Source organism: Kogia breviceps, chromosome 4 (assembly GCF_026419965.1).
Source record: "Kogia breviceps isolate mKogBre1 chromosome 4, mKogBre1 haplotype 1, whole genome shotgun sequence".
NCBI classification, from domain to species: Eukaryota; Metazoa; Chordata; class Mammalia; order Artiodactyla; family Physeteridae; genus Kogia; species Kogia breviceps.
This window is the reverse complement of record NC_081313.1, coordinates 174655437-174681144: the sequence shown is the minus strand read 5'-3', so window position 1 is coordinate 174681144 and position 25708 is coordinate 174655437. Positions and strand designations below refer to the sequence as shown.

Below are 25708 nucleotides of genomic sequence, written 5' to 3'. Positions count from 1 at the left end.
ACAGGTGAGCAAACTGAGGTTAGGAGACTTAATGTGTCAGTGATTAGGGCCTACTCCCTCCAACTCTCAACCCTTGTATTGTCTGATTAGCTTATTAGCTCAGAATAATAGTATTCATGCTGCTTCCGCCAGCGGACTCACCCAGGGAAGGGCCTTATCTCCCTCAAAGGCCTCCATTCCTTCCTCAGACTAGGTTATTTGCCCCTTCACCGGGGGAGGAGCTGGGAAACGTCGATCTAGCTTTGATGAACAGATCATTTGGACCAATGGAGAAGCAAAGTGCACTGTAACCAATGCGACCCCGTCCTGGGAGGGATCAAGGGCAGGAACGGGCCGCCGATTGGACAGAAGTACGCTGCGAATGGCGGAGACGCTGAGGCGGGTGCTAAACTCGGGCAGCGCGGCTGGCCCCGGGGAGAACACAGCTGAGGCCGAACCGCCTTTGCTGCTACTTGGCGGTCCCAGCTCTGGAAAGACAGCGCTGCTATTCGCGGCGGCCCTGGAGGCGGCAGGGGAAGGCCGAGGCCCCGTCCTCTTCCTGACTCGGAGGCCTCTGCAAAGCCTGCCCCGCGGGACTGGAGCTGCGCTCGAACCCTTGCGGTTACAGGTGGGGCTGAGCGGGACCAGAGGCGGACCAGCCAGTAGCGAGGCGGATGGAGGATTGAGTGACAGGCAGAGACAGACCAATGGCGGAGACGAAGGGAGGGCAAGCCGGAGCAGCCATTATGGGACGGAGTGTGGAATGAGTTGGGGGTGGGACTATGCGAAGCTTTGTTAAGATTGAGTGAGAAACCATCCAATGAGGGGGCGGAATTAGCAAAGGGTGGTGCCCAAAGAGTGGAGTCAGGGGCGAGTAGGGGCGGGGCTAAACACGGGTCGGGTCTGGACAAGAGTTTCTGGGCCGCTGGAGTCAATGCTGGGGTCGGACGCTATGGACAGGTTTTCCGTGGAAAGATTGCCCTAGAGATTTTACAAAACGATATACCTTGTTGTTAACTAATACTGGGAAGTGATGAGTGCAGAATTAGAAAAACAAAAAATAAAACGGGGTGGGGGGCGGGCGTGGCGAACCGAAGAATATTCGACCACTCTGAGCTAGCTGCTTCACTCTGGAACCAGCGGTCTGGGGAGTGAGAACCACGTCCAGGAAAGTATGCAAGGACGCAGGGCTGCTATAGCTGAGAGCCTGGCTTCCTGTGATGAATCTGGCCGTTTCCTTTTTTTCCTCTCTCTAGAAGATCCGCTTCCAGTACCCACCCTCGACCCGTGAGCTCCTCCGGCTCCTGTGCTCTGCCCATGAGACCCGGGGGCCAGTCCCCTCCCTCCTGCTGCTGGATGGCCTGGAGGAGTACCTAGCGGAAGACCCCCGGTCCCAAGAAACCGCCTACCTGGCCGCCCTGCTTCTGGACACAGCTGCCCACTTCAGTCACCGGGTTGGGTCTGGCCGGGGCTGTGGGCTCATTGTGGCCCTCCAGACCCAGGAGGAGGGAGACAGTGCGACTGCCCTGCAGTTGGCACTGCTTCAGAGGTATTTCCCTGCCCAGTGCTGGCTGCAGCCCGATGCACCAGGCCCAGGACAGCACTGCCTCCGAGCCTGCCTGGAGCCAGGTGGGCTGGGTCCCAGGGCAGAGTGGCGAGTGACTTTCCGACAAGATGGAGAGATGGCAGTCACCCCGTGGCCCACACAGGCTGGTGACACCAGCTTGCACAAGGATTCAAGCTCTGGAGGCCAACCTTGAGGTTTGGAGTGTGACAACCTCTCTATGCTTCAGTTTCCATGGCTGGAATACCTACCTCAGGGACAGATGCAAATTCAGAGACCTAAAGATTATAAAGTGCTTTTTCTCTCATAAATATAGCATTATCCTGTACATATTGTTTAATTTTGCTGTTTTGAACTTTGTAAAGAGTTTCATGATAAATATAATCCGAGACTTCCTTCTTCTCCCGCTCAACATTGTTACTAAGATTCGGCCGTGGGACTTCCCTGGTGGTCCAGTGGTTAAAACTCCATGCTTCCAGTGCAGGGGACACGGGTTTGATCCCTGGTCCGGGAACTAAGATCCCACATGCCATGCAGCACAGCCAGAAATCAAAAAACATTTGGCCACATTTTTTCATTCATTCCTTTTCCCATACTTTGTATAATTCCTTGGGTGACTATACCCCAATTTACTCATCAGATTGACTTATTTACTGCTATTAACACTCTTGTACACATATCCTGGTTCATGTGTGTGAGGGTTTTTAGGGTACATACCCTAGAAGTGGCATTGCTGGAGTAGAAGGTATGCATACGTTCAGCTTTCCTAGGTTATGTCAAACTGTTTAAAAGTGGTTAAACCAGAACTCCCATTGAGCCGCTTGATGACATTTGGCGTCATCAGAGTGCTGTCTTAGGACAGGGCCTGATTCAGAGTAAAGCCCTAGGAATGAATATTATTGGTATTATTATTAGTGGCAGAGACTAGCTAGCAGCTCATTAAACAGCTTTTCTCTCTTGGGTACACAGTTAAACTACATTTCCCAGCTGTCCATGGTGCTTGCTAGGGTCACATGACCATTTCTGGCCTGTAGAATTTGTGAAGAAGAGATGGCGCCCACCTCTAGGCTAGGTCCCTAAAGGCCACAGAATCTTCTGCTGTCTCTCTTGTTGGCTGGCAGGATTCAGAGGATCCATCTAAAGACCCCAGGGGATAGTAAAGCTACAGTCTGGGCTTCTGACTCATCCCAGGGATAGCTGCCCACCTGTTTGAATTGAGAAATGAGAGAGAAAATATTTAATGTGTTAAGCCACTCAGTTTCAGGGCAGCTTTGTTAGGGCAGCTAGCATAACATACTAACTAATTCATTTTATTATTCTTATTCAGATTGCCAGGCCAGAACTTCAGACTGAACTCAAGGCCTTTTACTGCTGCTCCTATGGCCTGCGCCCAGGGAAAAGATGGGGCTTACAGGTATTTATAGAAGTCATGACAGAAAACTTATATATATTTATATATCTACACAAAAGACTGTGCATTTAAAAATACTGCAAGGTTGTGACTTTCTGACCAGGATGAACTGAGCAGAAAGCCAAGGTCAGCAGGCCTCACTGACCCTGCCGGATAAATCTTGGGCCTGGAGTAGCACTTGAGGTCATTCTGGGTCCCCGTGCATCTGACGGCTGGAGTCCTAGGAGCAGGCCACGTAGCTCGGGGGTGAAGGGTCGGGGGCTGGGATGAGGCTGTTCTCATAAGGGTTGGAGTAGGGGCCATTGGATGAGCCCCTCTGGGCTTCCTGGGAACCCCCAGAGCTGTAGTCAGTTGAGATGCCAGAGTCAGACACCACGAGGTACAGGTACTTTAGGTGGGGTGGGGTAGGGGGCAGCTCAGGGGGAAGTGCCCTCGGGCGCAAGAGCTGGGAGCTGGGATCCAGGATGGTGTACTCAAAGCTGGCAGCCGAGGCGCCCTCTGGCCCAGGCTTCAGGGCCAAAGCGGATGAGCAGGAGGATGCTTCTGAGGCTTCATCCACGGCTGCTATGTCCAAATCGCCACCAGGCTGTGGGAGGTCCTCGCTGGGTGGGCTCCGGGGCAGCAAGCACTTGTCCAGCACCAGGTAGCTGTCTTGGGCATGCTCGCTGCCCACCGGCTCCAACAGGGGCCCCTCATCATCTGCCCCTGGCTCCACTGCCTGTGTTACCCCCCAGCAGCGCTCAGAGAGGACCTCCAGGGGGGCAGGTGGGTCCTCTGTGAAGGGGGTGCAGGGGCTCCACCACAGACAGCCATCAGTTTGGTACAGCCACAGCTGGGGAAACAGCAGCAGCCTGCTCAGAGACCGGGGATTCGGCCTCAGGAGCAGGGAAACCCCAGGCCCTGACAGGACAACCAGGCCACCTACCTGGAAGTTACCCTTGTGGGTGGTGAAGAGGCCCTCAAACTCGCTCTCGGGGCTTGGGATGCCAGGCCATATCTTCTGCTTCAGAGTCCTAGTGAAGCCAAAAGAAACGAATACCTGGGCGTGTGTCACTGAACATTCACCAGCACCCCCTCAGCACCAGTCACAGGGCAAAGATACTCCTAGCCCCTTGTGATCATGATGAAGGCAGAGGAGTGCGTGGGGCTGAGGAACAGGGGCTCGGCCAAAGCATCTGCCAGGCTCTACAGAAGGGCAACTGGAACAGTTTTGAAGGATGCATAGGAGTTCAATATGCTCCCTCTAAAACCCACCCAGTCTTGTCTGAAGGTCCATTATGTTACTTCCCTCCACACTCCTTTCCATAGTTCCCCAATGCATTCAGAATAAAATCCCAATTCCTTCCCACAGCCCTGCAGAAGACCCTGCATGGGCTGACCTCTGTCACTTCCTTCATCTCATCATCCACCACTTACCCCCTTACCCCCTTTTCTCTAGCCATACAGCTCTTCTTGCAGCTGCTTCGATGTTCCAAGCTCATTCCCACTGCAGGGCCTTTGCACTTGCTGGTTTTTCTCCCTGCTTTTCATGTGGCTGCCTCCTACCAGACTTCAGGTTTCTGCTCTGATGTCACCTCCCAGAGGCCTTCCCTGACTATCCTGTAATGGCCCCATACCCCATTTATTTCTGTGATATCACTCATCACAATTTATAATCAAATACCTGTTGATTCCCTTATTTGTTGTGTGACTCAGCTATGAGATCCACAAGGTCAGGGATACGTCTGGTTGGTTCTACACTTTCTCCCCAGTGCCTAGCACATAGCTGGCATTCAGTATGTATTTTCCAACCAAGTAAATGAACAGGGCCTTGAAAGACAACTAGGAGATTGCTTGGCAGACATGGCAAGAAGGACATTTCCTGGCAGAAGGAACCGTATGTGCCAAGTCTTGGGGGTGTGAAAACACATGGTTTGTACTTGGAATCACAAAAACCTCAGGATGGCTGGTCATATCGTAAAGCATCTAAGGAGCTTGACAACAGGGGTGGGAGGCACTTGGGGTTAAATCGTTTCAGTAAGCCCATCTGGTTGATTTCGCAGAAGTTGATGAAACTGGGAAAAAGTACTCACAAAGGAATCCAAGAAGGGGCAGTCACTGAGGTAGGAGGGAAACCAGGTGAAAGTATGCCCAAGAGCAGAGAATTTTAAGTAAGAGTCTGCGTCTGACCTGGCTTGCATCCCAGTCCTGCCACTGACTCCTCATTGTGTGACCCTGGGCAAGTGCCTGCCCCACTTTGAGCCTAGGTCTCCACAGGGAAAGGAGAACGTTGGTGGGCGGGAGTCTGAGCCAGGTGCCGAGTGGGGAGCTCACCGGCGGTGGGAGAGCAGGGTTAGCACGGCCAGCAGCAGCAGAATGAGCACGAGGACGAGGGAGAGCGTCAGGATGAGGGGGTCCAAGTCTGGGGAGCAGGCAGGAGGTCAGGGCGGTGAGCTTGCCCCATGCTCCGCCCAGCCCCTTCTACACCCCTGCTTGGGGCCTCACCACTAGCCGTCAGCAGCGACACAGCCTCGGACCAGGCGCTCCAGAAGCCGCCGAAGCTCGGCTCGGCCATACGCGCGCGGACCCTGAAGGTGTAGCGCGTTCCGCCCCGCAGGTTGCTCAGCACGCACTCAGTGCGGCCGTCGAGGATCTCCACCTGGAGGCGGGGCCCAGGTGAGAGGTGGCGCCAATAGGGGCGGGGCGGGCAAAGGGGGGCATGTGAGGGTGGGCCCTGAGGGACCGAGCCAATCAGAGAAAGGAAAGACCGAGCCCAAGCATGGGGAGGCGGGCAATGAAAGCAGGAGGCCAGGCCCAGGAAGGGTCGGGGCCAATCAGGATGGGGCCCCAGGTCGAAGAGGGCGGGCTCGGGCTATTTAACTGCGGGGCCAGAGCGCAGAGGGGGCGGGCCCTGAAGAAGTCTAGGGTTTGGGACAAGGGTTAAGTGGGATTGAGTCCAGGTGGGCTGGGGAAAGGGGACATTGGGAAAAGGGACAAGTCAGTGGACGTGGAGCTGTCTTGGGCCGGAGGTGGAGGGGCGAGGCCATGGGGGCTGGGCCGTGGTGACCGTCTGGGTGGGACCTAGAGGGCCTGTCGACTCTGGAGCCCTTGGGGCTAGGCCTAGGAGCGAGCCTCACCCTCTGCGCGCCACCAGCGGCGTTCTCTGCCGAGATGTTCACCTCATAGCGGATGAGGCTTGCCATGGGTGCCCCAGGAGGTGGGAGCCAGCGCAGTACCACATGGCCGCCCTCATCTGCCCGCCGCGCCAGCAGCCCAGCGGGAGGGTCTAGGAGCACTGTGGAGAGGGGTTGCTCAGGTGGGCGGAGACTGGGACTCCCTCCCGACCACTCTCCCGTTCCCAGCGCTCTTACCCACTTCGTTGATGTGGATGATACGGCGGTAGCGTGAAGCGCCCGAGGAGGCCGCAGTGACGCGCAGCTCTAGGGGCACGAAGCTCGACGTGTCGGCTGTAGGCAGCGAGCACCAGAAACGCACCAAGCCGCGGGTGGTGGGCGCCTGATGCAGGCGGCACGGCTTCCACGGCTCACCCCTGTTCGCCCAGGAACCAGCGAGGGTAGGGAGCAAGTTGGGAGGCATTGCCGGGACGGAGGGAGCGTTCTGGACACTACCACCAGGGGGCGTCCCAGCCCCGACGTACGCGACGCCTTAGTCCTGCTTTGGAGCGGTGTTGTCCCAGCCCTGAAGTTTGGGGTCGCACTCCAGCAGTGATCACGGGAGTGTTCCAGCCCCGACCACTAGGCAGCGTGTCAGCCCTGACCCCGTGGGCTTCGCAGTAGTGACTACCAGCGGAGGTGCCATCCGGCCCCTGGCACCAGAAGTCCCAAGGTGCGAGCTCCGGGGAGCGCTGCTCGGCCCGCCCGCCCCCTCCACCTGTGGGGCGCTCCAACTGCCCCGTCGGACTCACTCGAGCTGGTAGGAGAAGCTGTAGTTGTCCGGGCCGACCCCGGCGCTTGCCGCTTCCTCCCAGAAACACACCAAATCCTCCAACCTCTCGGTGAAGCACAGAAACTCTTCAGGCTCGCGGGCTGTCAGCAGGGCCGCTGGGGATGGGGGCCGGGGGAGGGGGTCAGGAGACCCGAGCCCCGTCCTCGGGCCACAGCATCCTCCCCTCCCTCCTGCCGCCTGTGCGGACCGATAAGAAAAAAGCCCCGCCCCTCTGTCTACCCCAGCGGGGCCCTTCGAGGGTCTGCAGAAGTGCTGCCCCCTGAACTCCCACGCGTAGGTTGAATGTCTTATTGTCTCCCCAGACACGCCCGCCCACCCCGCAACCGGCTGAGCTGAGCGCAGCATTCAAGGCCTCCGCCTCCCGCTGTCGGCCCCGCCCCAGCCCAGGACGTGCGTGTGGGTGAGTGTGTGTGCAGGAGGCGGGGTCCCCTATCAGCCCCGGCAGGCTCCCGGCTGCCCGATAGCGCCAACCGTGCCCCCCGCCCCCGCTCCCTCAACCCCGCGGACCCAGGGATATGGCGTCCGCATGCAAACAGTGTTTACAGACGCCTGCGGCCCGGCCCCTCTGACTCGGACCCTGGTTTTAGCCTCCCTCCCCCACTGGAGGGTCGGCTAGGTCCCCTCCCCTTGGGGACTCTAGACTACAGGGCCTAGAACCAGCACCACCCCTGCCCCATTTAGTGTTTAGCATGTCCCAGACTCCTTGAGAAGATAAAACAGGACTCTTACGCCCCTCTCTAGCTTCTCCCGCAGGACGCAGTCTGGGGATACAGACCCGCAGTATGCCATATCAGGTCCCAGTCTAGGGTTCAGATGCCAGCTTGGGCTCCAGAATACAGACTTGGGTTCAGAACCTGGCATAGGACCCAGGCTGGAAGTTCAGGCCCCAGCATTGCCCTCCAGGACCTAGTGCAGGGGTCCACACTCAGCTCCACCCTTACCTTTGCTTTCAAACTTGGGGTCCGGTGGGTTGGGTGGGGGAGCCCAGGTTGCCCCAGTGAGTAGGAGACAGAGGAAGCCAACTCCAGGCCAGAGGGGTGCCCCGAGATGATACATGATGCAGCCCCTGCCACGGGAGGCCCAGGGCTCCTGCCCCCCCTTCCTCCGCCCCAGGCACAGTCCACAGCTGGGTCAGCAGCTGCCTCCGCCGGACACAGCTGGCCAGGCCTTCCCGGCCAGGCGCCTCCAAGTGGCAGCTCCCCCGAGGGGGCGGGACCAGCAGGCAGCCTGGGCTGAGATAAGAGGGAGGCAGCCAGCCCTGCCGGGCCTGGCTAGAGAGGGCAGAGGCCCTCCAGGGCCTGGGGGCCCCTTGAGGGGTGGGGTTGGGGGGGTGGCGGGAGCAGCTCTGGTTTCTGTGTAGGACCCACTTTCTTGCTGTGTGACCCTGGACAGGTGACTTACCTTATCTGAGCTTCAGCCTTTTCATCTGTAAAATCCGACTTGGCACATAGCAAACATTCCAAAAATGTAAGCTACTGATATTATCGTGCTAATCAACATCTCTTCCCAGTCTGGGTAGGAAAATAATAATCGTAATAGTGAGTAGCGGTTGAGTGTTTGCACAGTGTTGGGCAGTGCTGCCAGCCAGTATGTGAGACAGGCTGCATTTGTAAAACTACATATATTCTGCAGTGTGAGGTTTCATTTGTGATATTTTTTCTGCTTACCTTTGTATACTATTGGGATTTTATTTTACAAAGAGTGTGCAGTTCTTTTTTTTTTCTTTTTTTTTGCGGTATGCGGGCCTCTCACTGTTGTGGTGTCTCCCGTTGGGGAGCACAGGCTCCGGACGCGCAGGCTCAGCGGCCATGGCTCACGGGCCCAGCCGCTCCGCGGCATGTGGGACCTTCCCGGACCGGGACACGAACCCGTGTCCCCTGCATCGGCAGGCGAACTCTCAACCACTGCGCCACCAGGGAAGCCCAAGTGCAGTTCTTTTAATAATCTGGAAAGTATAGAACAAACTATAAGAGCTTTTCACCTGGGCTGAGCTTAAACTGGGTAAACACCCTCCCCACAGAGGTACATGCCTGGGGAAGGCGCAGCGGGTGTTGCTGATACCTACCTCATTGCGGCAGCCCGCCCCAGATTAGCCAATCAGAGAGCTCCATTTCGGGACTTCCCTGGTGGCGCAGTGGTTAAGAATCCACGTGCCAGTGCAGTAAACACAGGTTCGAGCCCTGGTCTGGGAAGATCCCGTATGCCGCGGAGCAACTAAGCCCGTGCGCCACATCTACTGAACCTGCGCTCTAAAGCCCGCGACCACAGCTATTGAGCCCGTGTGCCACAACTACTGAAGCCCACGCGCCTAGAGCCTGTGCTCCACAACAAGAGAAGCCACTGCAATGAGAAGCCCGCCCACTGCAACAAAGAGTAGCCCCCACTTGCCTTAACTAGAGAAAGCCCGCGCCCAGCAACGAAGACCCATAAATAAATAAATTTATTAATAAAAAAAAAGAGAGAGAGATCTCCATTCCCTGGAGCACAGTGATTGGTTCAGGGATGGCATGTGACCGAAAAGGATCCAGTGAGCTTTCATCATAGGACTTTCCCTGGAGTTACTGGGAAATGGGGTGCCGCTTTCTGTTGGATGATGAGGTGAGCAGATGAGTAGCCAGAGACATCTTTGCCATTAGGAGGGAAAAAATTGCCTGATGATGAAGCTAATGTGGGCTTCTGAATTGTCTGTTACCTCCACCCATAGACTCTTCCTCTAAATAGACATGGGGCTCACTCCTTCACTTTACTCAGGCTTCTGCCTAAATGTCACCTCCTCAATGAAGCCCTCCCTGATCACCGTATTTAAAATAGCAAGCCTCGGGCTTCCCTGGTGGTGCAGTGCATAAGAATCGGCCTGCCAAGGCAGAGGACACGGGTTCGATTCCTGGTCGGGGAAGATCCCACATGCCGCGGAGCAACTAAGCCTGTGCGCCACAACTACTGAGCCCATGTGCCACAACTACTGAAGCCCATGCGCCTAGAGCCCGTGCTCTGCAACAAGAGAAGCCACTGCAATGCGAAGCCTGCACACCGCAATGAAGAGTAGCCCCCGCTCACCGCAAGTAGAGAAAGCCCGCGTGCAGCAACGAAGACCCAACACAGCCAAAAGTAAAAATAAATAAATAAATAAATAAATAAATAAAATAGCAACCCTCTAGCCCCACACTTCCCATCAGCCCTTAAACGGCTTAGTATTAGTAGTAGTAGCATTTTGCATTCCCTGTATTTATTATATCTAATATGTATTTGATGCTTTGTTATTGATTCACCACCTTCACTAGTCTGTTTTGTTCATTTCTGTATCCCCAGCACCTAGAACAGGGCCTGCCATACAGTAGGAGGTCAGGAAATATTTGTGGAGTAAAATATTAGTGAAAAACCAAGCTGAGAGATGTAGAGAAACAGTTGACTTTGTGTTAGCCACTGGATAGAGCTGTTCCTGAGTACTTCTGCACTTAAAAAAAATTTATTTATGTATTTTTGGCTGTGTTGGGTCTTTGTTGATGCACGCAGGCTTTCTCTCCTTGCGGCGAGCGGGGGCTACTCTTTGTTGCGGTGCATGGGCTTCTCATTGTGGTGGCTTCTCTAATTGCGGAGCACGGGCTCTAGGCGCGCAGGCTTCAGTAGTTGTGCCATTTGGGCTCAGTAGTTATGGCTCGGGGGCTTAGTTGCTCTGCGGCACGTGGGATCTTCCCGGTCCAGGGCTCAAACCTGTGTCCCCTGCATTGGCGGGCGGATTCTTAACTACTGCACCACCAGGGAAGTCCTGTCCTGCACTTTTAAAGTCGGAGAATTCCCTGGTGGTCCAGTGGTTAGGACTCCATGCTTCCCCTGCAGGCGGTACGGGTTCCGTTGCTGGTGGGGGAACTCAGATCCCACAAGCTGGGCAGTGTGGACAAAAACCAAACAAAAACAGAAGTCAGTGAGAATCTCTTCCTCGGGAAATTGGCATTTGGATTGAGTGTGTGTGTGAGAGAGAGAAAGAGGGAGAGAGAGGGAGAGAAACTGTAAACTGTGATTGTGAGAGGCCAACTAGCCCTGTTGGTAAGTGCATGTGTTCTGATGTATTGCAGACCGTTCAGGTTTGAACCCCAACCTTGCCATTTACCATGCCACCTTGGATAAGTTACTTAACCCTCCCTAGTCTCAGTTTTTCATGTATAAAATGGGCATAATAATAGTGCACCCCTCCCCACCCCACATAAGGCTATTGTGAGGATTATGAGATAGATTATGTCAACTTCTGAGAACATGCCTGGTGCATTGAAAGTGCTCAGTAAGGATAGCAATTATTTGCTTAAGCTAACTTAAGAAGGATGCTGTTACTTACATCTGTTTGGTCTTTTTTTTAATTAAAAAATTTTAAATTTTATTTATTTATTTGTTATTATATTTTTGGCTGCGTTGGGTCTTGGTTGCTGCACGCAGGCTTTCTCTAGTTGCAGCGAGTGAGGGCTGCTCTTCGTTGCAGTGCGCTGGCTTCTCATTGTGGTGGTTTCTCTTGTTGTGGAGCACGGGCTCTAGGCACGCGGGCTTCAGTAGTTGCAGCATGCAGGCTCAGTAGTTGTGGCTCACGGGCTTAGTTGCTCCGTGCCATGTGGGATCTTCCCGGACCAGGGCTCACACCCATGTCCCCTGCATTGGCAGGCGGATTCTTAACCACTGTGCCACCAGGGAAGTCCCAATTGGTCTTTATGTCTTAATACTTAGAGACAAAAAAATCCTGTAAAGTAGCGTGGTGTGTGCTTAATGGAAATGTGCTTTTTACTCTGGGTAGCCAGCTAAAAATCAGTGTTTCCATTACCATAGAAGAAAGTGAATGGATTTAGGGAGACAATGGACAGTCTCATTCTCAGAGCAAATCAGAGGCAAGAGATTTTGTTACAAAGTCCTGGTGACATCTTTTGGGTCCCTGGATCCAACTGTGCCTGAAGCTGGACCCATGGAACTTTTCAATTACATGGGCATTCATTTCCTTTTTTGCACATACCTGTTTGATTTGGGTTTTTGACCACTTGACACAGAAAGAACCCTGATTAATACAGTTAGATATAAAGCCCCTAGTTGATGTCTGAGTGGGAGTTCATGAGTCAGTATCATTATTGTTGTTGCTGTTGTTGTTATGATTGTTTTGCAGGTGGCCCTACAGCTCACTTTGTCTGTGCCTTCTCTACCTGTTTCTTCATCCTACTCCAGTACCGCTAGCTCACCCCTCTCATCCTCACAGCCCCTAATGACTCATGGGTGATGATGTTATTTGTCTCTGATTCCAATGAAATTTCTTCTTCACTCTCCCATATACATGGCAGAAAAGAATCATACCACCCCAACAATGTTGAGGGAGGGGATCCTGAACCCTCTGTTTGTGACAGAGACCCCCCTGGATTCAAGTCATGCCTCACCCAACCCCTTTCTTAGGGCTCTTAAGTTTTTCTCCCTTTCTTTCTCCTTTCTTCCTTCCTTCCTTCCTTCTTTCTTTCTTTCTTTTCTTCTTTCTTTCTTTCTTTCTACTGTCTCTTTCTTTCAATTCTTATCTTGATGAAAAGTGAACATGGAGCACAGGCGCAGAACAAACAAGACTGACTCCTGTTTCATAACTTTGATCACTATTTTCATCCACTTCTGTCGCTTCCGATGTGTCTCCAACAGTTACAAGATTTCTCTGGGGGAGGGTCTGACCCCGCACCCCTTTCTATGTTTATGGGATGAAGCTCTCCACCAGCCACCCATGGGCTGATGTCTTTGGAGTAGGGGTCTGGTGCCAAAAGGGTCACAGGGAGGAGGTCCAATCAAGTTGGGGGGGTAGTTTACAGGGTATGGAGGACAATGGCCTCTACTGGGGAATGAGAGATTTCCAGAGAAGAGCTCCCTCCCCGCCCCCTGGTGAGAGAAGCCAGGCCCCTTGCTGCCCATGGGGCCCATGTCCTGGAGGAGGGGGAGGACCACCTCAACTTGGGGAGACTGAGGTTGTGTGCTGGGCCCCCTCCTTCCGCCGCAGCACGAAGTCTCCAGGGGCGGCTGGGCTCATTGCGTAGAAGACATTGGCATTGTCAGGAATCAGGAGCTCTGACCAGGTGCGGAGATGATGGTGAAAGTCCCACACAACCTCATACTTCCCTCACAAAGGACCTGGGTAACCTTCCACCATTCACCTTGGAGCCTGAACAACCTTGGGTCCCTTCAGCTAGTGCTAAGCCAACCTCATTCTCCTCCCTTTGTGAACCTAGACCACTTCCCACTCAAAGCCTGCACAACCTCACGTCTCCCCCCACGTCCAACCCCACGAACCTGGCAAACTCCTGCTATTTCCCCCTGGAGTCTAGACAACCTGCACTACAAGCTTGAACAGTCAGGCCACCCAGCCCAATCAACTTCCTGCCCACCCCACCCGTCCCCAGCAGCCAACTCCCAGCCATTTTCATGCTGCTCTCACCATGAACTTGGGCAACTTCCGACCTCCCACTTCCAGCCTGTACAAGCCTCACACTTGACACGTGAACAACCTCATGTATCCTTCCTAATGTCCAGCCAACCTCACGACATGCCCTTTCATATGTCGTTCTCTCTCTGGTTTTTTTTGGCCACACTGTGGGGCTTGTGGGATCTTAGTTCCCCGACTAGGGACGGAACCCATGCCCCCTGCAGTGGAAGCCCAGAGTCCTAACCACTGGACTGCCAGGCAATTCCCTAGCATGTCAATCTCTTGCCTCTCTCTCTCTTTCTTCCCTACATTTTTTTTCTCCATTTAAAAAACTTTTTAATTGAAGTATAGTTGATTTACAATGTTGTGTTAATTTCTGCTGTACAGCAAAGTGACTCAGTGATACATATGTACATGTATTCTTTTTCATATTCTTTTCGATTATGGTTTGTCACAGGATACTGAATATGGTTCCCTGTTGCCTCTCCCTCTTGAAAACCGGACAACCTCCTACTCACCTGTACACTGAACGAGCTCGTGCTTCCCTACCCTGAATTTCAGCACCATGTGGCCCTCGCCTGCCAAGTTCAGGTAAATTCAGAGTCCCCGTGCTGAGCCCGGACAAACTCATTTCCCCTCAGATCCAAGCCCAGACCCTGCTTCAGTCTTGTGCTCCACCAGGTTGAGCCCGAATAACCTCATGATTCTACAGATTTAAGCCCGGATGACCTTCTACACTCCCTCTCCACTGGACCCCGGACAATCTCATTTCCCCATAAATCCTAGGAAGTCACCTTTGGTGCCCGCTTCCCTCACACAGAGCCAGGACAACCTCATGACCCCACCTAACGGAGGCACCGATATCTTTCTGCCTCTTTCCCCCAACCCTGCTTCATCTCACCCCTACTCTGTGCCAGAACCATCCCCCTCAGCCTGCCGCCCCCCTCCTGAAGCTGCCCCCCAGCTCTGGCTCCAAACTGTCCCTGCTCACCCCTGTCCCCAGGAAGGACTTGGAAGAGCTGATAGTCCCGGGCCCAGGGCTGAGCCACATTGTGCTTTTCCAAGGCTCGCTGTACCACGCTGGGGGCCTTGTCCTGACTAGTGAGCTGGGAAGAGAGGGCAGGAGGTGAGGGGTGACAGGCCAGGCCCCAAGGGCAGGGCTGCCACCAGCAGGTCCCAGGCACAGCCCCTCACCAGGATGCTCCGATACAGATTTCCATGGTCGTTGTCGATGCTGACTCGGATGACACAGGCCTCTGAGCCCTGCTGCCCCGGGAGGGCGATGTGAGGGCCACTCGAGGGCAAGGCCAGGGTCCGGGGGCCTGACAGGTCTGGACTCAGTGGCAGCTGTAGGCAGTGGGGTGGGGGCTGAGCGGTGAGAGCACGAGGCCCCTCCCTCATTGTATTCAACACGTCTTCCTGCACATCCCAAGCCTGGGACGTGCGATTAGGGTACATGCACAAGCCCACATCTATGCAATCCCATCCCATACAGACTTTCACGCCCTGTTACATGAATTCACACATGACTCATGTTCACACACAAGAATCCCTGTGTAACCAGAGAGCAGCGACTGCACCCATTTGCTCACAATTGTTGGATCTGCACAAGCCCATGACCATGAAAAACCCTGCACGTGGTCCTGTGGATATTGTGGATGTTCATGTCCGTGTTTCCCCTCCAGGTATGCAAATTCCTAGGAAAGTGCATATCTGTGCAAAAGTGGGTGATTGCACCCCACAGCGCCTTGTGGGTAAGCGGAAGCTCTGGTCCAGATCTGAGCATAACTGATGGACAGTCCCTCAAATGGGGCCATGGAAATGCACATGGCTTCCTGGACATATCCCTAGAGTGTTCAGCCAACTGTGTGCATAGTCTCCTGTGTACATACCTAGCCCCCAAATCCTGTACACACACACACACACACACACACACACACACACACACACACACACACACACACACACACACACACACCCTGGGTGCCTGCAGTCCCACACGTACACGTAGTCCTGGTACCTTGGTGCTGGGGCCCTGGGGCCCTGGAGAGGCCGGAGGACTGCCGGGAGGAGGGTCCCTCGTTCTAGGACTGGATGGGGGGGACGCTGGGGACAGACTGGGGGAGACACAGAGTCTGAAGTGGGGTGGCTGCCCTGATCTCTGATCCTGTCCTCTCCAGCCTTTACCAAATGGGGTGCTCACCTGGAGGTGGAGGATGAGGGATCCCTGGGACTCCCACCAGGGGAGGAGCCTCTCTCTCTTCTCTCTCGGGACAGCTTCCTGAAAATAGAGACAGGGGATGAGGCTGAGACCAGACTCAGTCCCAGGAGCGGATACCATCTCTGCCCACGTCACTCCCCACATACTCCCTGAGACTCACGCGCTGAGGCACTTGGTGAGGCTGATTCGCCGCCGGACGCGTGGGGAGCTGGGGCAGGAGGCGGCCGGTGGCTCAATGACCCGGGAGATGCGGTAGCTGAGGGGTCAAGATGCAGATGGGATGGGGGGGTTGGGAAATGAGTTAGAATCGGTCGGGAGCTGGGTTTTGGGGGAGTGTGTGGGGGGGTGCCCAACCCCTGGCAGGGGTTGGGCACCCAATGGTGGGGTCAGGGTCATTACAGCTGTGGGGTCTTATCAGGCATGAGATGAGATGGCTTGGTTGGCAGGTCACACAGGGGTTTACAGAGTGGGACTGAGGAGTCAAATTGGGTCAAGGATAGAGTTCAAGGTCAGATAATCACTGAGGTCAATTGTTAGGATCATGGATTCAGTAGAACGAAAAGAAACCATTGGGACAGTTGAGTTGGATGCTCTGACATAAGAGTCAGTTGCTCAGAATTGGGGGTCAGTGATTGGGTTCAGAGAGTCAGATGGGGGTTATGAATGGGGTCATGGGTCAGATAGGGCCAGAGGTGGGGGAAAAGAAAAGATGGGGGGGATGGTTGAATGGAATGGCCAGCTGCATGTTAAAGGTTGAAGTCAGAAAGTCAGATGGGTCAAAGTTTGGGGTCAGAGGTCAACTAGGGCCCTCAACTGGGCCACAGACAATGCCAGGTGACAGGCTGGGTGGGGGGGTGTCAGGGTTCAGGAGGGGGGTCTTAGGAGGAGCTGGAGAGGTGCATGGGGGAGGTGGATCCAGTGTGTGACTCAGGGTCAGCGGGTGGGGATTGGTCAGGCAAGGCCGTATGTTGGTCACCTCTGTTCCTCGCTGAGCTGGCGCTGGGTACGCAGGGCAGCCAGGATGGGCAGGTGGGAACTCAGGCAGTAGCTCTGACAGCGCCTCTGCAGCTGCTGGATGTGAGCCAGGATCTCCCACTCCTGAGGGCGTGGCCTCTGAGACCCCGCCCCTGCTCAACCCCCATCCTGGACCCCCCCCCCCGCATGCCCACCCCAGTGCCCACTTACCTTCCTCCTCTTCTCAAAGTTGATGAGATCCCCCTGGGGGCAAATATTGTCTGAACTGGAGCCTCCAGGGTCAAGGATCAAGGGTCAAGGTCAGGGGTTGGGATGTCAGGAGCCCCACTGCACTAAGGGGGCTGGGGTCAGGAGCGCTAGGCAGGGTCACGGGTGTGCGGTCAGGAGGCCCTCTGTGCTGAGGGTGAGTGAGGCTGGGGTCAGGAGTCAAGGGTCAGGGCTCAGACCTCCAGCATGTCCGGCAGGGCTGTATCCAGCATAACCAGGTCCGTGAGAAAGGTGCCAAGGTAGGGGATGGGGCCTGGGGGCAGTTTCTGTGGCCCCCAGAGCTCCAGTCACTCTCAGCCATCACCGACCCCACCAGGCTCCACCCCCCACCCAGGATCCTGTCTGTCCCTCATCCCAAACCACCTCACTCACTGAGGGCAGGCTTCCTGGGGGGGCATTCTCCTCGGTAGCCTCCTCCTGGGGGAAGGGGAAGAACTGAGCAGTCCTGGGGTCTCTTTGACCCCTCCCTCGGGGAAGGTGCCTCCATCACAAGCAGTTGTAGAGGCCATACCCAAGGGAAAGTGAACAGGGAGGGGGAGAGAACAGATAAGCAGCAGCGGGCAGGGCTCACTGGGGATGATGGGAGGTGGGGCTAGTGGGTGCCTTGGCCTCCAAGGCTGGCCTTAACACAGGTGAGAATCCTTGTACCTGGAGATCCCCCAGAAATGCCCTGAACCTTGTTGGCACTTTTTTTTTTTTTTTTTTCAGTTTTTCTTATGAAAGTCAAGTCCGTGGCAGAATTTTTTTTTCTTTTTTCACTCTTTGCTGACTCTGGCCTTCAGTGACCTTTTCCCTGTAACCTCTGTTATTTGTTGAATGAATAAATAAGGCAGCCACCAAGTGTGAGCTATAATGAGGGCTGCAGGGGGGGTAAAAACGCAGGGCTGCCCACGAACAAGAGGAAGGTCATTCTCGAGGCCACTGAATGTTATGACAATGACAAACAATGCCCTGCCCGGCCCCGGGTCCCCTTCCTGGGCCTGGGATCTGAGCGCTCCTCACCCATCTGTACCTGGGAGAGAATCTCTCTGCTGCTGAGGTGATTGTTCTCATCGGAAAAAATCTGCGAAAGCTTCCTGAAAGTGGATAACGGTTCCCTGGGGGGACAGGAGAGGGGTGAGGGGTGGCCGCGGGGAGAGTCAGAGCTGGGATGAGGTGGCCAAGGAGTCCCGCGCCAGCACCCCGCCCCTTGCTCACCGGCTCACGGCACCCCAGCTGTGCTTGAGCCGGTAGATGGGGTTAGACTGCAGGGCGGACAGGATGGCGCGCAGGGAGGAGAAGTTCCGTAGTTGCCGGCAGCGCTGGGGAGCGGGGTGGGGGACCGCTGGTCACACCCCCAAGCCTGAACCCCAAGTATGATCCACCTTTGATGCCGTGACTTGTGACCCCAGGTTAGATCCTTACAGCTCGCCCCATATCTGACGAGCTACCCAGATTCAGCCTCCTCCCCCAGGGGCCCCCTCCCCCTCCCCAACCTGCAGTCCCAGCCCCTCCCCCAGCTGCCCCTCCATTCCCTTCCTCTGACCTTGGCTTCCCGTGTCCCCACTCCTTACTTCTCCCTGGGCCGCAGACGGACCCGTAGCATCTCTCCTAGACCCAGACCCCTCCTCCCCAGCCCAAGTCTCACCCCAGGTGTCAACCTTCTTCCCCCTTCGCCTCGCCACGCCCCCACTCTCTTTCCTGGCCCCCGCCCCGCTTCCATCCAGTCTCTTTCAGGACCTCTGCCTCCGTCTCTTGGCTTTGGGCCCTCCTCCAAGCCTATCCCCTCCCCAGAGCCCCCATCCCATCCTTACTCCTAGACCAGCCCTGCGTCCTTCTGCGGTCCCAGGCGCCAGACCCGCCCAGCCACGTCCTAGGCTTTCTCTTAGGCCCCTCCCAGCCCCAATCCGAGTATCCCCAGACCCCAGTCCTCGGCCTTCCGCCCGCCCCCGACCTCTCTCTGGCCTCGGTGCCCCATGCCCCCTTCCACCCGCCCCCCGACAGGCACCTGCGCGATGCGAATCCACTTCTCCAACCGCTGCGCCCTCTGCGGGGCGGCCAGGCCCGGCGACCCGAGCACCGAGCCCAGCACGCAGCCGGTCACCGTGTTGAACTGGGTCACAGTGGCGCGCACAGTGGAGGCGGTGCCTGTGGCCCCCGGCCGGTCCCGCTGCGACCACACGGAGCCCAGGCACTCGAAGGGCCGCACGCGCGAGAAGAGCTCCTGCGCGCAGGGGTTGGGGGTGGGTAGGATCTGTGCTCGGCTGGGCCTCTCCCCCTTCCCCATCCCCTACGCCCCGCCCCCTCCCGGCCGCGCGCAGCCGGGATCCTCACCGCATCCATCAGGGTCAGCTGCTCGGCCACGTCGTCTACACTGAAGTCCAGGAGCTCAGGACCTTCCCGCACGAGTCCTTCCACCTCTTCCAAGCAGCCTACCGGGGAGTCTGGACGGGGTATCTGGGCACCCCTTGGATGTCCTGAGGGAGCATTAGAGGGGGTTAAAAACTCTGAAGTTTGAATCCAGGACTGGCTGCGTGACCCTTGGGCATCTGTGAAACAGAGATCTCCTTGAGTGTTTTTAAGAACGTCAGAGCAGCAGTAACTGTTCATTGAGCATCTTGGGTGGATTAACGGGGAAATCTATACACTAACCCTGCGAGGGAGGTACTATTATGCACCTTCTTAAGGGGGAAACGGAGGCAGGAATTTGCTCTAACTCACATCTTCAGTAAATGGCAGGGATCTGAAGCCAGGTGCTCAAAGGCTAGAATAGAAAATAGAACTTTTTGACTGTGAACCTGTATTAGGATAGGATCCATCTGGCCTTTTCTGGTGGTTAGAGGTGGTATAACCCTGTGGTTAAGGAAAGGTTATCGTCTTAACGTCCCAAGTTCAAATCCAAACTGGTCCACCGGGGTGCTGTGCGAAGTAAGCAAGATTTTAAACCTCTCTGTACCTTGGTTTCTTCACCTGGATTTTTTTTAATCAAATGAAATCATACATACCAGATGGCTATAAAGTACTCAATAAATAAATTTTTCCGAGGTGGCGGTCAATGGTGGCGCCCCCTAGGGGACATTTTGGAAGTTGAAATCTTGCCACATGAGGGGCTAGGCACGCATAGTGAAGAATTGTGCCACCAGCCTCCAAACGTCCCTCCAAGAAACTTGTGTCCTTGAAAAACCTGTTTACAATACTTGGCACCTAGAACTCAACCATCTTGCTCATAAACACTAATTATTTTGGCTCTAGAAAGGCAAGGACTGTGAAAGTGTGGACTTTGTTTTGTATGGAAATGGCAAGTGTTGTTCACCATTTTGGAAATTGATGTCACCAACATCTATGCTGCTGCGTCTGTGTCGCGAGTGCACTCGCCTGCATTAGTTTCTGGCTGCCATATTCACCATGATGCTATGGCAGGTGAAGGCACTGAACAACTTTATCATGTCTCCTGGTGAGGCATGTCCGGACATTGACATACCAACAAGTATAGTTGACTGTTGTGTAAATTGCTTTTGTTTTATTTCTCCTTCCTATTACAATTCCAGCATCGTATTAGTATTTTAAAATTATCTGTGTAAGTCTGTTTAATTATCTGTCTTTCATTTCGTATTAGGACAGGTAGCATTGCAAAATATTACTTTATTTTTATTTTTTTGGCTGTGCCATGCTGCATGCAGGATCTTAGTTCCTGGAACAGGAATCGAACCTGTTCCCCCTGCAGTGGGAGCACAGAGTCTTAACCACTGGACCACCAGGGAAGTCCTGCAAAATATTAATTTTTAAAAGTGTGCATAGGGGGAAAATTAGCCATAAAAAGGAACGAAACTGGGTCATTTGTAGAGATGTGGATGGACCTAGAGACTGTCATACAGAGTGAAGTAAATCAGAAAGAGAAAAATAAATATCATATATTAACACATATATGTGGAATCTAGAAAAATGGTACAGATGAACCTGTTTGCAAGGCAGAAATGGAGACACAGATGTAGCGAACAAACGTATGGACACCAAGGGTGGAAAGGGCGGGGTGGGATGAATTGGGAGATTGGGATTGACATATATACACATATATACATATAATACATATAATATGTATAAAATAGACAACTAATAAGAACCTGCTGTATAAAAAAATAAAATAAAATTTTTAAAAATCCCATAACTTGAGCACCAAAAAATAATAAAATAAAAGTGAGCACAGGGGAAAAAATTGCACATAAATCTAATCAAACCTTTAGCTCTAACAGCAAATATGGTGAATAGAGGAACATGCTTCAAGTCACCATGAGAAAGCTAACAGGTAAATGGAGAAGAATGTGAGACATTCCTCAGGACAAATGACCCATTACTTTTTCCTAATGCCATTAATCAAAAGCCAAAGAGGAACTGTCATAGAAAAAAAGAGATCTAAGAAATGAACACTTGGGACTTCCCTGGTGGCGTAGTGGTAACAATGCAGGGGACACGGGTTTGAGCTCTGGTCCAAGAAGATCTCACACGCCGTGGAACAACTAAGCCCATGCGCCACAACTACTGAGCCTGTGCTCTAGAGCCACAACTACTGAGCCCGTGTGCCACAACTACTGAAGCCTGCACACCTACAACCCATGCTCCGCAACAAGAGAAGCCACCGCAATGAGAAGCCTGCGCACTGCAACGAAGGGTAGGCCCCGCTCGCCGCAATTAGAGAAAGCCCATGTGCAGCAACGAAGACCCAACACAGCCAAAAGTAAATAAATAAAATATATAAATTTATTTTTTTAAAAAAGAACACTTTAAATGGATCTTTGGTTTTGGAAGAAACAGCTATAAAGAAGACAACTTAGGAACAATGGGATTTGAATATGAGTATTTTTTGATATTGAGTAATTATTGCTGATTTCGTTGGAAAAGATTGTGGGCACGAAGGTCATATATATTTTAAAGTCCTTGTCAATTACCAGTGAGAACCGAACTATTTGTGTATGAAGGGATGTAAGTCTGGGATTTGCCTTCAAATCATCCTGAAAAAAAAATTTGGGGGGGGGTCAAATTGATAATTGTTGAAGATGAGTGATGGGTGTTTCAGTGTTCTTTACATTACTTCTCTCTACTTTTCTATATGTCTGAAATTTTCCACGGTAAAACGTAACCCCCAAACAAGGATGTTAAGGTTCCCAGATCCTGGCATAAAGTCAGTGTTCAATAAATGTTCATTTTCTCCTCTTACCTCAAGAACTCATAGCTTAGGGCAGCACTTTCAATAGAATTTTCTGCAGTGGTGGAAATCTTTTCTACCTGTGCTGCCCGATGTGGTTACTGAGCACTAGAAATGTGGCCATTGTGACCAAAGAACTGATTTTAATTTTTATTTAATGTTAATTAAGTTCAATTTTAATAGCCACATGGGGCTAGTGGCTACCCCACTGCCCTGCATAGCTCTGATGACTTGGAATCAGCTGGTGAAATCTTGAAGGCAGAGGAAGAAAGATACTTGGTAACCAGGAGGAAAGATGAAGGGATAAAATGTATATAAATAACTCTCACCAGGGGAGAGAAGTGGTTGCTACTTTGTAAAGCAGAGAGGAATGTGGCCAGTTTAAGGATTAAAGAATGGATTAGGGATATAAAGCTCTTGTGACAGGGATCAGATCAAACACAGATGGGTGAAAGATGATACTTTATAAGCAGGATGCAATTATTCAGTAGACAAATCCGTGTTGTAACTGACCCTGGGGATAGAGTTGGGGACAAGACCAATGGGTTCTATGCAGAAAAATAAGGCAGGTAATAGGACTCAGCCTGGGAGGCTGTATTTGTTGGGAGAGGATTTGAGAAGGCATGTCTGAGGAGATGACAACTGGAAAAAGATCTCAATGAAGTATGTGGATAATTTTCCTTCCCCCCAAAGCTCTCTACAACAGAGGTTGGCCAACGTGGCATGTGGGATCTTAGTTGTCTGACCAGGGATTGAACCCATGCCCCCTGCAATGGAAACGCAGCATCTTAACCACTGGACCACCAGGGAAGTCCCAGCAAACTTTTCTACAAAGGGCTAGATAGTTTGCTGACACCCACCTCACTAGAAAATATCAGTATGATTTATTGTATCGATTTCATTATAAGTGGTAGATTCTGATAAGTAAGAATCTGTGATAACAACAGTAACGAAACTAATACTATTTGCAAAGCCCTCATTATTTGTTTATTTACTTGTCCACTAATTGTCTTCCCCAGGGAACAGGGAGCTCCTGTCCACTGTTATGTGCCCAGTGCCAGTGGCTAAATATTTATTGAATGAATGAAGAAGCCAATGAGGTAAGTAATGTCATTTGCCCCCGTTTTGCAGACCAGGAAACAGGCTCAGAGAGGTGATTTATCCAAGGTCGCACAGTCAGCAAATGGCAGAACTAGGATTTGAACCCAGGTCTCTGTAGCTCCTGAGGCAAGTAGTAATAGATGATTTGTAGCCAAAAACGCAGGGTATCCTGACCCAATGATGGACTATCTTTGTAGTTGGGATGTGTTTTGGGGGAGGTGATAGACAAATGCCAATACTTTAAACAAAGGGCTATTATCCCCATTTTACAGGTGGGGAAACTGAGGCTCAGACAGGGTTAAGAACCTTGCCCAAGATCTGTAGCTCCTCCGTTAGGGGAGAAGACCCCTGGGGGAGGGAGAATGCCTGTTCCGGACACTATCAGTTCCCCAACCCGCTCACCTGCCCGTGTCTGGGACTGCTCCTCTTCTTCTTGCTGTGGCTCAGCATCCTTCAGGAAATCTCCCAGCAGCTTTTCTGCCTCCCGGGCCTCAGCCCCTGATGGGGCTGCCCAGCCCAGAAAGGTGCAAACACTGCCTAGGTCCGAGTGGGCAGGGGGGTCCCAGAAATCCTGAGGGTAGTACCGCAGCCAGGAGCCCAGCACTGACACCACAGCCCTGGCCAGAGGGGTGGGGCCTCAGAGCCCAGCCCAGAGTTCTGGACCTCTGGAGCCCCTACACTTCAGAGCCTTTTGACCTCTATGCCCCCCTGCCCACACCCGACGGGAGACAAACCTCAGGTTCTTGTTGAAGGTCAGATCTCTTCCCTCTGTCTTCTTGATCTCTACCCTGGAAAGACATCCCCCCCTCCGCCATCAGGTGAAGAAGAGGGCGGCTGGAGGGGACTCAGGGGTTGGAGGAGGGGGGGGTGTCCTGGTTCTAAACCGGAGGGAACAGAGGGAGTATCGAGGTGAAGGTCTGGGGTGGGAACATGAGAGTCCCCCGTTGGTACTGACCCCGGCGGCAGGGGCGGCGGCGGCGGTGGCAGGAGAAGGCCCAGCACGCGGGCAGTGGGCACGAAGGCCCGGTGGGTGGCCAGGAAGGCAGGCACGAAGCCTGGGTCCTGCTCGCGGTCTCCAGACACCAACTCCCGCACCAGCCGCTCCAGCCGCGCTGCCCTCAGCGCCCGCACCTTGCTGGTGCGGTAATGGAGGAACGTGTCGGCACCGGGGCTGGGGGCCTGCGGGGCAGGGTGACCGCAATGAGACACAGAGGGGTGGGCCCCGGCGTCCCATTCCAATCGTGTCTTTGGGAAGCACCGATCTTGCATCTGATCCTGTCCATTCTTCTGAATCCTGCCCCCTGAGTTCATTATTCTTCCCCATTGCACAATCGACCCCCGACACCCGCCTGGAGAACATCCTCACCCGCCCAGGCCCCGCCCTGCCCTCTGCCCCATTTACAAGCCACCCCTACCTCACCCCCACCTCCGCCCCCAGGCTGTTCCCAGCTCTCCTGCCGCGCTTCACTGGCCCGTTCCCAGGCTCTCCGCCCCACCTCGCTCTCGCCTGGTCTCTTCCAGAGACCACTCCTCCTTCTCCAGCTCCGCCCCACTAAACCTGGCTTACCTAGGCCCCGCCGCCCAGTTCCGTCCCCTAGTCCTGCGAGTCACCTCGGCCTCACCCGGCCCCGCCTCCTCACCTACCCCACTCTCCTGGCCGCCCCCAGGCCCCACTCCACCCTTACCAGGTCGCCTCTAAGCCCCGCCCCTCCTTCGGGCCCCAGTTCCTCCCCTCCACTCAGCCCCGCCCTCACCTGGTCGCCTTCCGCTCAGCCCCAGCCCCCTACCCCTTCCTCACCTGGGGGCCCCGAGGCCCAGCTCCCGGACTCAAGCGCTGACTGCGCTGCCGCCGCAGGGAGACGCTGTACACCGCGCCGTCCTCGGTCTCCTCGCCCCAGTCCTGCAGCGGCGCCTGCACGCGGAGGCGGGCTCAGGACGCCGCAGGGGGAAGGCTCCCGGGACCACGGCCCCGCCTCTTCCGCGGACTCCAGCCTGATCCCTCCAGTTTTATCCCCCTTTGCCGGCCAGAGTCAGTGAGACTCGGGGTAGGGGCCCAAGCTCGGGAAGCCCCCTCGGCGCCGCGGGTACCCTCCTACCTAGTCCTTGCGAGGGTGGGGTGGCATTTGGGGACGTCCCAGGGTCCCGTCTTAGCGAGTCTGTCTCTAGTCCCTCCCGCAGATGCGCTCAGAGACACTCCCGCCACCAACCATCCCTAAAAGGAGCCAGCCGCTTCACTGGGTCAGGGGCCGGGAGGCCAGAGGTAGGGACTCCCAGGCTGTTCCGAAGGGTCCGATTTGAGGGGAGACAGGATCCAAGAGGCGGTCGGGGGACCTGGAGTTTCTGGACTTGAGGGTCGCCAGGGATGTGGGGTCCTGGGACCCCGGGTCCCCTTACCAGGGCGAGCTCCTTGCTCGTTGTCCGCTCCATGGTCCGCCCCCGTCCCGCTCTGCCGCGCGGCTGACTGAGGCGGAAGGGCCGGTCGGGGAACAGGGGCCGGGAGTCGGGCCGGCGGGGCGGGGCGGCCGGGCAGCGCGGGGGCGGGGCGGGGTGGACCCACGGCTCGCGGTTGCCCCTGCCCGACCCCAGCGCCCAGCCCAGGGCCCTGGGGAGGAGGTCCGAGCTCTCCGGATAAACGTGTATCAGTC

At 54.4% G+C, this 25708-nt stretch overlaps 3 protein-coding genes across 9 annotated transcripts; 1 reads left to right on the top strand and 2 right to left on the bottom strand.

Annotated features, from left to right (window-relative positions):
• The first annotated feature begins 353 nt into the window (after positions 1 to 353).
• Positions 354 to 7299, top strand: SWSAP1 (SWIM-type zinc finger 7 associated protein 1). Of its 2 annotated transcripts, XR_010840436.1 has the most exons (5): positions 354 to 607; positions 1236 to 1740; positions 2871 to 2957; positions 5409 to 5609; positions 6296 to 7299. XR_010840436.1 is itself a non-coding variant. In XM_059059787.2 (2 exons), exons 1-2 carry the CDS (start codon positions 362 to 364, stop codon positions 1737 to 1739), a joined length of 750 nt encoding a protein of 249 aa, XP_058915770.1. In that variant the 5' UTR covers positions 354 to 361; the 3' UTR covers positions 1740 to 2222. The 2 variants fall into 2 exon arrangements, 1 of the variants encoding a protein (XP_058915770.1); XM_059059787.2 differs by lacking the exons at positions 2871 to 2957; positions 5409 to 5609; positions 6296 to 7299 and having other exon boundaries at positions 1236 to 2222.
• On the bottom strand, positions 3111 to 7955 carry EPOR (erythropoietin receptor). Its single transcript, XM_059059776.2, has 8 exons — positions 7841 to 7955; positions 6859 to 6994; positions 6305 to 6483; positions 6071 to 6228; positions 5439 to 5592; positions 5268 to 5355; positions 3880 to 3967; positions 3111 to 3786 (listed from the first exon to the last, which is right to left on the bottom strand). Exons 1-8 carry the CDS (start codon positions 7953 to 7955, stop codon positions 3175 to 3177), a joined length of 1530 nt encoding a protein of 509 aa, XP_058915759.1. The 3' UTR covers positions 3111 to 3174.
• Positions 7956 to 12488: 4533 nt separating this feature from the next.
• RGL3 (ral guanine nucleotide dissociation stimulator like 3) lies at positions 12489 to 25535 on the bottom strand. Of its 6 annotated transcripts, none has more exons than XM_067032721.1 (19): positions 25458 to 25535; positions 24862 to 24975; positions 24019 to 24242; positions 23798 to 23851; positions 23466 to 23680; positions 19097 to 19239; positions 18771 to 18986; positions 17981 to 18084; positions 17796 to 17880; positions 17156 to 17200; positions 16963 to 17049; positions 16727 to 16759; positions 16518 to 16639; positions 15702 to 15797; positions 15524 to 15601; positions 15326 to 15437; positions 14515 to 14667; positions 14312 to 14426; positions 12489 to 12965 (listed from the first exon to the last, which is right to left on the bottom strand). In XM_067032721.1, exons 1-19 carry the CDS (start codon positions 25488 to 25490, stop codon positions 12847 to 12849), a joined length of 2148 nt encoding a protein of 715 aa, XP_066888822.1. In that variant the 5' UTR covers positions 25491 to 25535; the 3' UTR covers positions 12489 to 12846. The 6 variants fall into 6 exon arrangements, 5 of the variants coding, with proteins under 5 accessions (XP_066888822.1, XP_058918418.2, XP_066888823.1 ...); XM_059062435.2 differs by having other exon boundaries at positions 15341 to 15437; XM_067032722.1 differs by having other exon boundaries at positions 15341 to 15437; positions 16518 to 16612.
• Positions 25536 to 25708: the final 173 nt, after the last annotated feature.